The 12,339-nt window shown below is 36.5% G+C and overlaps 1 protein-coding gene across 3 annotated transcripts in view; it reads left to right on the top strand.

Moving 5' to 3' along the window:
* Positions 1-12,339, top strand: part of LOC145695083 (dnaJ-like protein 60) — a 48,204-nt gene that overhangs the window by 16,561 nt on the left and 19,304 nt on the right. For all 3 annotated transcript variants that reach the window (XM_081771962.1, XM_081771963.1, XM_081771964.1), the window contains exons 3-4: positions 1,547-1,734; positions 6,331-6,504. In XM_081771962.1, the coding sequence (XP_081628088.1) occupies positions 1,547-1,734; positions 6,331-6,504 (362 nt within the window). The remainder of the gene's footprint in view (positions 1-1,546; positions 1,735-6,330; positions 6,505-12,339) is intronic.

Genomic DNA, 12,339 nt, shown 5'->3' with positions numbered 1-12,339 from the left:
AGAGCTAAACTGGTATTCGTCAGGTTATGGCGTATGCTGATGATGTAAATGTAATACAGGATAATAGAAGAACAATAGAAAGAAATGCAGAGGTCTTATTAAATGCTTGCAGGGACATGGGTTTAGAAGTGAATACAGAGAAAACTAAATACATGCAATTTCGCCGGGATCGTAATAGTGCAAATTATGGATGCCAAAATATCCAATAATACTTTCGACAAAGTGGATACTTTCAAATATTTAGGACCCATATCAACAGACTAAACTGATATCGAAGAAGAAATTAAATGAATTCTGAAAGCAGGGAGTTCATGTTATTATTCAGTTCAAAATCATTTGTCGAGGAGAATTCTGTCGAGGAATTTGAAGCTTAAAATATATAAAATGATAAGCATGCCGGTTGTACTGTATGGTTACGAAACATAGTCGCTTACTCTGAGGGAAGAACGCAGACTGAAAGTACTTGAGAATAAAATCCTGAGACCCAAGAAGAACGGGAGTGGCGGAAACTTCATAATGAGGAACTGCATAATCTATACCGTTTACTAAACATTGTTAGGCTTATCAAGTCTAGGAAACTCAGGTGGGCAGATCATGTAGCCAAATGGTAAAAAGTAGGAACACTTTTAAAGTTTTGACTAGAAATCCAATCGGAAAATGACCATTAGGAAGACTTAAGCGCAGATGGGATTACAATAATTAAGATGGATCTCGCAGAAGCAGAAACTGGATCCAGGTAGCTACGGACAGAAGTCAGTGGGGAGCTTTTGTGGACGCTACATTGAACCTCTAGTTTTCATAGGGCATAGAGTTAGTTAGATGGGAAATCTTGTAGAATGGCTATGTTCGTCCGTCTGTCTCTCGACATGCGTATCAACAGAAACGGTAAGAGATAGCGAGAAACATTTCTTTGATATGAATTCAGCGTCCAAAGAATAGTTGTCATCTTCATCCCTATCCCTCTGTTTCAACTGGAAATAAAATCTGTGATTTCCGGTTTTAGTACTGATCGCAATACAGCAAAAGCTGTATTAGGTAGCGAGAAGTGTTTTGTGTTGCATGAAGAAAGAAAGGGGGAAAAAAACGGAAGATCTAGAAATCTGTAAGCTTCTAGTTCCAATTTTAACATCCTTGGAAGAAAAACGGTAATAGGTAACAAGTTCAATTTCCGAACGTATCCCCCCTCCCCCCATTGCAACTAAAAGTGACAGTTCTACCAATTTCGGTGTGAATATTTAATTCACATAGATTGGAAGTCTATTATAATTTCATAATGTAGAATGCAACTCACTATTTCTGCTTTCTCTCACCTTACCTTAATGATTTTCAAATTCTTCATTTGCATGACAGAGTTAGTTCTCGAATTTGTCAAATGCGGTCACTCTTAAATACATTCTTCTCACAGGGTATTGGAAATTACAATACACATATGTTGCCAATCTTTAGGTAAGTTGTCGAAATTGGGTAATTTATTTTCCTTTGGTTTAACATATATCTAGTTTAAGAAATGCTATAGTATAACATATTCTTAATGTTGTTCTTTCAGCTCCATCCGGACCGTAATGATAATCCCAAAAATCACTCTGAATTTGTGAAATTGAATGAAGCATATAATGTCCTTATACGACCAGACAAAAGAAAGTTGTATGATGAATCACTTGCAGCAGAAAAATACTATAGAAGAGGAGAGTTCTCTCAACAGTACGGTGATTTCAGATCATCTTCGTATAACAGGTATGGTTTTGATAATTTTAAATGTCGATATTACTATCGGCGTAAATGTCTTACTATTGAAAAGTGTAATTTTAGAATAAATACAGGGTGTTCGTAAAGTTACGTAGTCTTATGGAAAAACATTTTTTCTTTCGTGGTTTTTTTTACATTTTCTGCATTACTGCTGAAAGTGACTGCGATTTCGTTCACACAGGTAGATGCGACGAAACATGTGGGTGGTTACTGGTGAGTGTCAGCACATGTGAATTATCACTGACCTATATCCAAGAATTTTGGATATTAATGTATCCATCCAGATGGAACCATGTCTTATAAGTTCAGTACCAATTATCGAGTTCCCATCTGGGGCCACAGATTCTGAACCAATGAGAGGAATCTTTTGGAGCACCCATGTCTTCAGGCAGCAGATGTTGGACCGCTGTATCTTTATAGTGGTACAATTTCAAACATGCCTAAGACTGTGTGTGCGCTGCCAATAGAGAGTCCGGACTGGCTCGAAGGTCGTCGCACTGATTTTTTTGGACTCACAACATTATACAGCTTGCAAATCAATCAACCGTCCTTCTGTTAATAACCTTGGTCGACCGTGTCTAGTATTTGTGAAACTTGTTCTTACAGCCGCTTCATGAAGAATTTGTTTGGAATATGTTCTATACTTCTCTGTGCAGGCCTTCTGTAATATACACTGTTGTGACTTACAGCCCGTGGCTGCTCAGTTATTCAGGACCTATAACGAAACAAAAACAGTTCATGAGATTTCCCATAAGGTTGCGTAACGTTTTGAACATGCTGTATATTGAACAGTTGTGAAATGTTCCTTGATTAGAAGGATATAAATGGGTATAAATATTAAGAAACGTATTTTCACATTAGCGATATAAAAGAAAGAGGAGTCAGCCTGTGTATTTAGGTTCTCTCGTGACTAAATACTTCGTTTTTACGTTTGATGCTCAACTTCTATTTCAGTTCCCAGTGGGAGTGGATGTGGTTCGAATTACGTCCCATATAGCCTTTGTGCTAAAAAATATTAACCTCCAAACAAGAATTTGCGTAAGAATTTCATCATCAACTTTTCATTTTCATTAGCATCAAGTTTTAGTTTGGAGCTGCATGCGTGAGAACCGAACATTTTTGGAAAGCTATTATATTGAGAAAAAAAGTCAAAATCATATATTATTATACGTATTAAACATTTTATGAACTTAAGTGAATATATCCTGCCATTTCGACTTCCACATTCGAAAAGTCGGCGATAGAATTCGTTCGTAGAACACTCAATATCGCAATAGACTTATTTCTGATTTCTATATAGATGTTGTTTTCGAGCTCAGGAAAGGTTTGTAGATGATACATACATCATATGTTTAATAATATGTCCTTACTATTCTCACTGGGAGTAAACAAACTGTCAAGGCTGGCGCCAACCGCATTACATCCAAATGGCAACATTACAAAGGTGCCCGAAATGTTTCCATTTAGATGTATCGCGGTTGGCGAAAAATCGGACTCCTTTCTAGTGAAGTTCTCAGTGAGACGTAGTGTCTTCTGGTTGGAATTAAAATGGCTTATCTTAAGGGAATCATGCAACTTAAGGTGGGAGTAGCGTATGTATCATGTGGGTATACATGTGAGATGTTACTGTAGTTTTTCGTCCGTATTCATTCCTCTTCTATGTTAATGTTGCAGAGATTCCACACGCCATTGCCCCTAACTGCTGTTGATACAATTTACGAGGATTATGCTTGTGATCAATAACGACATTTTACTTCTTCATAAAAACAAGGTGAAAGCATCCCTCGTCATTTATCTGCAATAAATAAACGTAGAAAAGCATCATTGTCTTTCGTTTCACCCGAAAGATAATAGATATGTTCATTCGTTGTTCGTAGTCATTTTTATCTAGCTGTTGAAGTTGTATGGTTCCAGTGGCGTATTTTGTACCCTACCGGGCCTATCAGCGGTAACCTTACAAAATTATAAAATTAAAGTTAGTTTTATACATACAAATTAATTGACATTAACAAGTTTATAGTTTATCATCTTCTAATGGTGTAAGGCCCTCTAATTTTTTCACAAACGTGAATATGTGCAGACGACATAAGCATTGGCACTGTTCTAGGGATGAAAGTAGAGCTTAAATACTACAATAGTTAGTGCCATAAAGACACACGTACTTTACCAGTCTCTTATTGGTAATCTTAGTCTTTTCGCAGAAGTGAATTGTTTGACACAAAAGTATGTTTTATATTTGAGTAGGAAATGTAGACTGTTAAATGTAGTGTAGTGAATTTGTATAGGCAAGAACAAATTTCTCTCACTAACCTGCTGTTGATGATATATGTGGCTTCCCTTATGAACCTGGAAACGGCTCGTCCTTGTAAAAAATTAAATGAAATCTTTTAAGTTTTACGTCCCACGGTTATGCCGGTTAGGCTAAAGGAGACGGTGATGATGAGAGATGAGTGAAATGGTGGAATGAAGAAAGTGGGAGGAAACGAGTGAACCCCGAGAAAACCCACGAGCACGGTGTTCTCGTCCTTGTAGATAGATGAATGAGGCTAAACGGGAAGTCCACTGGATTCACTACTTATCCAGTGAAACTTAGAATGAGGATAGATGGTAATTGAAAGCATTACTTCTCATAGGATAGGTTAAGTTCAGAGTTAGCGTTGCGGACTCGGCTGTTTATCTCTGAAAGGTTAAGGTGATGATCTGCTAGTGACGGGTAACTATACTAGTGATCGTACCACCTGAAAGTAGGAAGAGAGAGTGCTGAAACGTGGAAAAGTACTACCTGTCGTGTCTCAAATCGAAGTTTGTAGAAAAATGTCAAGTTTGAGAGAAATACGTTCATCAGCATAGGTAATTAAAAAGTTCTTAAAGTTTCTTACAATTTGTTGCATACACAGTTCTACATGATACAAAAGTTATACAATGGAGACAAACAACAGAGTTCACATATGTAGACATAGTGCTATTCTTTTCCGGCTTGTCTGAACAATTTAACAAGAGGATAGAAAAAAATAAAACTAAGAAATCCACGTGCGTGAAATAAACATCAAGATTTCGATAAAATTAGAATATTGATTTCCATTTTTATTTCCTAAGTCTACAATATTAAAGAAAAGACTTTCTGGTGCTTGAATTTGCAAAAAGAAATTATGTTACTGTTGTACAGCACCGTTTCAGAACGCGGTATGGTAAACCACCATTCACACAGCATATCTATGATTGGTGTAAAAAGTTCGAGAGAACTTAGCTATGCAAGAAGAAAGAGACACTGACTCGTGTTCATGAAACTTATATGCGCATCGTGAAGTTGATGAAACGTGCAAATTTAGAATTACAAGATCCACAAAAGAATGGAATATCTTGTATAAACGTTTACTTATATAAAGGAGGGTTGGGTTGGCCCAGTGGCGGCGATTAGACGTTAAAATTGGGGGGCAAGACATGATCCGAATATTTGTAACTATATCAGTGTTAGTTTTCCTGGTTGTTTCTAACACTATATTTGACGAAAGGTTGTATAACTAATAAGATACTATCTTTTTCAGTTAAAATACCGTATATAGTATTTAATATTTTATTAAGTAGATTGACAAGAGTAACGCAAGTAGGTACTTATTAGCCCTTTGTACTCTTAAACAACGAAAGCGTAAGAAGAGATTTGATTCCTTGCTCATGAAAATCTTAAAATTCTGTCTGGAAAATTGTGATCAGATTATTTAATAACGAATTTGCAAACCAAGTAAATTGAAAGGATAATATTAATCATAGTAATGAATAATGAGGCTTCTTTTGCAAAAGTTATATTGAAACTGGAGATTAATGAAGAACTTATATTTTTAATTCCGCGCATGCCATTAAATGTATCTTATTACTCCTAGAAAATGAAAGACAGTAAATACTACAAGCATATGCTACGACATTTAAAGAAATGTGCAATTGTAATATTAATTGCTTTGAATTGCAATTAAAACGCAACTCCTGTAGCTTTTTTAACTCCACAGAAAGACAAATAACCAATATGTATTCTCGTAACGGCAAATATTATATCGCATTTTTTTTTCTATGAATTAGTAATACATATAAAAATTTTACATTTCCAAATGAAACTATATACGTTAAGGGCCCATTTCAAAAAAAGTGGGGAGGGGCAACTGCCCGTCTTGCCCCCCTATCGCCGACCATGGGTTGGCCTTCAACAGACCAGCAGAACAGCTTTGACATGGTGAGACGTGTTTGGGAAGAACTGTACTATCGCATTGACATGTCATGTTCCAAAAGAATCGCACAGAGTATTTGTAACTTAACCATACACATTTTTCCTGTTTAGCAGTATATATTTCGTTCTCACCAGTAAACTGAAAGTATTTTAAATTTAATTCGTAAGGTTGTAATTTACATATTATGTTTGTCATCCTCTTATAGATATAATTGAAAGAAATAACATTTTTAAATTTCTTTTATGCCATCAGTGTTTTGTGCCTAGTGATTCGCATTGATATCAGACTATTATAATGTAAATGATTATAAATAATATTTTTCTTGTAGTTGTTAGGTATAAATAGCATTGTTTCTTTTTGTTGTTAGGTATTGGAGAGATGAGACAATTTGGCACTTCAGGAATCGCTCTCAGGACAGATACTATAGGGATAAACCATATTACGGTATTCCAGGCATAGATAGGGTCTCCAACTCAAAGATTGTAATAGGTTGCTTAATATTTATGGCAATTGGAACCTTGTTTCAATTTGCTGCTATAAGGTAGGTAATTAAGGCATGAGAATTCCGTTTCTTTTATATATTTACAGTTATCGGTTCAGCCATACTTCTAAAGATATATATATATATATATTTGGTCTAGGAATTAATTCGTGCGGTTGGTACGCACACATTGAAGCTGTAGTACAAACACAAAATACATAAATACCTTAAGAAAAATATTGTCCATCGCTAGCCACCACTTTCGCCCATCTGTCAGGCAATGTATGGATTCCGTGGCGAAAGAAGTCCTCATCCTTGGAAGCGATCCAGTCAGAGACCCATGTTTCGATATCTTCTGAAGAAGTAAACCGCTGTCCAATCAAATCGTTGTTCATGCAATCGAACAAGTAGTAGTCCGAAGGAGCAACGTCTGGTGAATACGGCGGGTGGGGTAAAACTTCCCATCCGACATTTTCTAAATAGGTTTTGACCGGTTTTGCGACATGTGGGCGAGCGTTATCATGTTGAACAATAAGTTTATCATGTCTGTTCTCCCATTCTGGTCGTGTTCTGGCCAGAGCTTGCTTCAAACGCATTAATTGTCGTCGATAACGTTCTCCATTCATAGTTTCACCCGGTTGCAGCAGCTCATAGTACACCACACCTTTCATATCCCACCATATGCACAGCATAACCTTTGCACAGTGAATATCTCGTTTTGGTTGTGATGGACCTGGTTCACCTGGTTTCACCCAGGCCTTTTTTCGTTTAGGGTTCTCGTAATGGATCCACTTCTCATCACCCGTAATAATTCGATGCAGAAACCCCTTTCTGCTCTGTCGTTGAAGCAGCAATTCGCAAATGGTTTTTCGTCTTTCAACGTCTCTGTCTTTCAATTCATGTGGAACCCAATGTGACATCTTTTGAATCATTCCCATGGCTTTCAAGCGTTTGGAGACTGTTGTTTGATCAACGCCTAATGCTGCTGCAAGTTGTTCCTGCGTTTGACACGAATCCTGCTCGAGCAATGCTATCAATTCTTCGTCTTGAAATTTTTTTGGCTGTCCAGCTCGCTCTTGGTCTGCCAAGCCGAAATCACCACTTCTAAACCGTGCAAACCACTTCTGACACGTTCGCTCAGCTAGAGCATGGTCACCATACACTTCCACCAAAATACGATGACTTTCAGTCGCACTTTTCTGCATGTTAAAGTAATGCAGCAGGACACCCCGCAAAAACACTTTATCAGGCACAAATTGCGCCATGTTCACTTAACTACAAACTGGTGTTGTTGACGCTTTAATCCACTGCCCTATACTACGAACGATACGCGATGACAGGGGTTTGCAACACATGTGTGGATACACGGAACTGTGGGACGCTCCGTTCGTTGCGCCATCTCTTGTCCACCCGCACGAATTAATTCCTAGACCAAATATAATAGAAAGCCATGTGTAACTGAGCACGCTAATTTGCGGCTTAACTGCTGACATATGTACTCTCACGCGAAATAATTAAACAATAGAAACGTAATCTATATGAAAGAGCAAAAGTGTCTCGCTTATGAACGCCAAAGCCATACTAGTAGCTAGAAACATGAAATTTGAACAGAGAACACGTTTTGTCATGGAAGCAATAGGTAAGGAAGAAAGGATATTTTAAAATATGGATTCCTGAAGAGGGGGGTAATGAGAGTTTACTTTAATTATTTGAGTAAGAATGACTCGCGAATCCCTGAGGTTAGAGATAATATTCGACCTATAAACTCCTCATTCAAAGTAAGGGCCCGTCCTCATAAAAATAAACGTATTTGAGCATTTTCGAAAATTCCTCTCCTAAACAAGAAAGTGGGGGATTTACGTGCTCAAATTTCCCTTTCTTTGTCCACAAAGTGTCTATGTCAGGATTCATTCAGTTAGGAGTGTGGAATTCGGTATATGTAACTCTTTATTAAAAATAAAGATAATTCGTATTCGAACATTCCACTCTTACAGTGGAAAAGAGGGGCAGTTTTTATAATATTCAGGCAACTTCTACAACGTTCAATTTTTTGGTTTTGTATTTATTAAACCTTAGTTTTGTCCCGTGGCACTTTTGCTCGTTTTACTATGAAACAACTGTATAAAACAAGTATCTTTAATGAAGGGTAGTAAACGTAATAATATTGAAATCAAGTACCCTTGATAAAATAATAGAAGTATTGAGTGGAATCATTCATATACGATGATAGATTTCCCCTTAACACCAGCTGAACTGTGTAGGTATGCGTTCTGCTTTTAAGTCGGAAAGATTACTGAGTAATGACTCCGAGAATGTTATAGTGAAACAAACCAAAAAGGTCTTTACGTGCTAATTTAATACCACTTATGCTTAATATATTGACCACTTTAATCATTGATTGCGTGGGAAATTTTAAGAAAGAAGTTAAATATTTTCACATATTCCGCCAGTTTTGTGTTGATACTCTGTGGCCCAAAGATGTCGAAAAGCACATGTAGAATTTACTTTTCCCGTTCCAAGAATTGATGTGGAGCATGTGTGGCCCCGTATAGCGTAGTTGCTAACACTTTCGCATTTGGTACTAACAGTCCCGGTGGGTCAAAGAAATGTAGAAGCTTTTTCAGACCAGCCTTGAAACACTCACGGAATTAATCGGCTTTACTTCCCTAATGGACATTTAGATGAGACAGTTACATTGTACCTATCCGTGCCTGCGTAGCGTAGTGGTTTAAGCTTCGCATTTGTAAGTTATACATCCACGTTCGAATCCAGGCGGTGCTACCTTTATTTTTACACTGTTACAAAGGAATTTGCAGGTTTACAAGGGAATTCGTACTCCTGAACGCTGAACTTGGAAACTTAACTCAAAAGAGCAGAACTATCGTGGATTTAGATCCATATACAAAACATTTTATCGAATCTTATCCAGTTTCTTTATGTCATGAAATTATTTTAAATATTAATTGCAGAATCCTTATATTTCACTCTCTAAACATTGATTTACTTATATATAATGTGAACGCGGGACATTTTCAATCGGCATATGCGAACAGCAAATTTCTTTTACTGTTTTCGAATAAGAGCCAGCAAATGAGCCCTAACAACAACCGGACAGATAGACCAGTGGTGAAATAAGGGAAGATGAAATGAAAACCCCAAATATCAGAGGTTCGAATCCGCGCGGAGGAGCTTTTTTTTTCTTCAATAAAATTAGGAAATAAGTAAAATAAATAAATAATAATGACGTCTGATAGTAAGATATGAAACTCAACAAGTCAGAAAAAATACAACGTTGAAATAGTGATAGAGTGACATCATGCGCACAAAGAAAAACCTCGCTTTATACAAAAATATTGCTTGTGTGAAACAATAGCTATCAGCGTTCGTCAGTAGTTGAAATCTTAATAATTACACGTTAAGAAATCTAGACACTTCAATGCACTTCTTGTTTCATGAAAAATGTCGTTTCTTCATTGGTGTGCATTGTTAAAACCTTCGATTGAAGTGAAACGTATTTTTACAGAAACCATTAAAACTTCAACTAATAAACAATGTCTTTAAAAATGGTGATTATTTTGCAAAAATGTCGTAATTATTTGGAATTAATCATATGATATAAATCTTGGGGGATGTGCTTAAGATATAATGCCAAGAAAAAGGGCAAGGTAACGAAAGAGGTTGCGGTTGATGGATGGTATCAAAACACAAAAATCATACTTGAAGGCGAAAGATTAGGGTGCATGAAAGCTTCTCGGTTGCGCCGTTCATTTTGAATCCATTTTCATTTGTTTCATCATGTTTACTGGGTTTTCCTATGGTTGGTTACCATATATAACTTCTTTCCATTTTTTGCATTCCAGTCTCCCAAAATTATTTTGACGACATGTTTTCATGAATTCTCATATCCTGTTTCGAGTTGACGATAGAAGGAGTCCCTTTCCATTTCATCTTTATCTTCTGTCGGATTATGAATATTAATTAGTGTGATATTGAAGAATTTTCTTTTTATCCTTATCATGTATATTCTTGGTTCTATGATCTGATAATCTGTTAGAGCGTGCAGCATTCTTTTGTGCACAGTGAATTCCGTCCCGAACACATTTTGTTGTCCTCAACTGTGTATGATTATATATTCTTTCAAGTGTATCCACTCTACGTTTTTCCATGATATTTCTTGTAGGGCAGCCACTTGTAGATTTCTCTAGCTCTTTCTCTAGATTTCGTACAGGTCCAAGTTATTCTAGGCTTCTCTCGTTCCATTCCGTGTAGCCATTCCGTGCTAAGATTGTTCTCATCTTTTAGTCGTCTGACTCATCCTTCGTTCAGGTTTCTGAACAAGCTGTTATTTTCTAGGGTAATTATTGGCCTCTAGCCTTTGTAGGCTCTCCTACTAACTCCAAGACAGCAGTACTGCTTTGTTTCTCCCCGGATGATCTCGGTTTCCATTATATCTGATGAGCGTTCCCCTATCTACCTTTCTATCTATCAGCCTCTCCTCCAGCTTTCGATACAATTAGCGTGGTGGTATTAGGCATCTCATTCTGGAAACTCGATTAATGAAGGGATGCATGAAACAATTTGGAATAGCCCATTAACCATGTCGAAAGAGATCTTTAAAATACAAATTACAAAATAATTGGTAACTGTAACGATCCGCAAGAAACAGCAGAACACGAAACCAGACTTAAAAGTTTATCATCTTATCTAGTGAAAACGATATCTCGAAAATATATCCGTATCTCCTCTGGTTTCGAATTTCCCTGTGAGACGAAAATAATACGAATTAAAATACTCTAACAGTCAGTTATAAACGTTTTATTTATGTTGTATTTTGTTTTCAAATTTAATATCATTTGTCAAGAAGAAAGTGAACAGACAAGAAAAAGGTTACTACACATAATTTCATCTTAGAAAATTCATTGTAGAATGTTAAAAATTATTATATAATCTCTTCTGTAAATTCGTTTATGTGCTGAAGACAACTTACATATTGAGCTTCCTCAGTATGTAAAGCTTGCATTAACAGATTTCCATCGTCTAACCAAATTCTGATTTGTACATTAACCCATATTTCTGGGTCTGGCTTTTGAGCGCGTGGCCCTATGTCATAACCACGGGTACTTTAGGTAGCAACCTCAGCAAAAGCAAAGTTTATGGCACTTCTGGAATGGCAGTGTGTGGATTTTACATCGCACGTTGTCTCTATGTCTTTCTGAAACTGGAATTACATCTTGATTTAAAACTTCATTGATTTGACTTAATGTGTGAGCATCTTATAAAGTTCGAAAGAGTGTCAATGGAAATCAACTAGTAGTCGCCTCTGTGGATTCCCAACGAAGATATTTAAGGAAACTTGTGCTGAGATTGTGCTCTAAGTGACCAGGTTATAGGACATTCACATCAATTGGAAATCATCACGTGTGTGTTTAATTGAGATCTGTCAACTGCCGTGCATGTCACAACACAGCAGATAATTAGAATCATTAAATCAATTCACATATTGAAGGTTTTACGTTTTCATTTATGCCTAGAAGTTTCATGTGCTAAACAACTTTACTATCAGGAATATAGTAGAGAATTTAGGAGCCTCGCAACACACTCCGAAATAAGTTTTCATTGGTAAACCACCTTGTAGAAGACTCTGTTGGCCTATGCCTTTATGATCCTATGTTAAAGTGATTTTTTTAAAAAAGTTAAATCAATTTAATAAAATTAGAATAAGGGAATAATTTGTAAGTTATCTTAATTTTCAAGTAGATGGATATTAATAATGTTTAATGTGGCATATGAGGCATTGTTTCGTATTTTAGATACACTGGATTATAGAACTGAGTTCTCTATATTTTAGTAATAATATTAGGTAAATGGTGTGTCTCTTAGACAAGTGTTAAGAAA

Source organism: Thermobia domestica, chromosome 9 (genome assembly GCF_964235325.1).
Source record: "Thermobia domestica chromosome 9, izTheDome1.hap1.1, whole genome shotgun sequence".
Classification (NCBI taxonomy): Eukaryota; Metazoa; Arthropoda; class Insecta; order Zygentoma; family Lepismatidae; genus Thermobia; species Thermobia domestica.
This window is presented reverse-complemented; position numbering and strand designations above follow the sequence as displayed.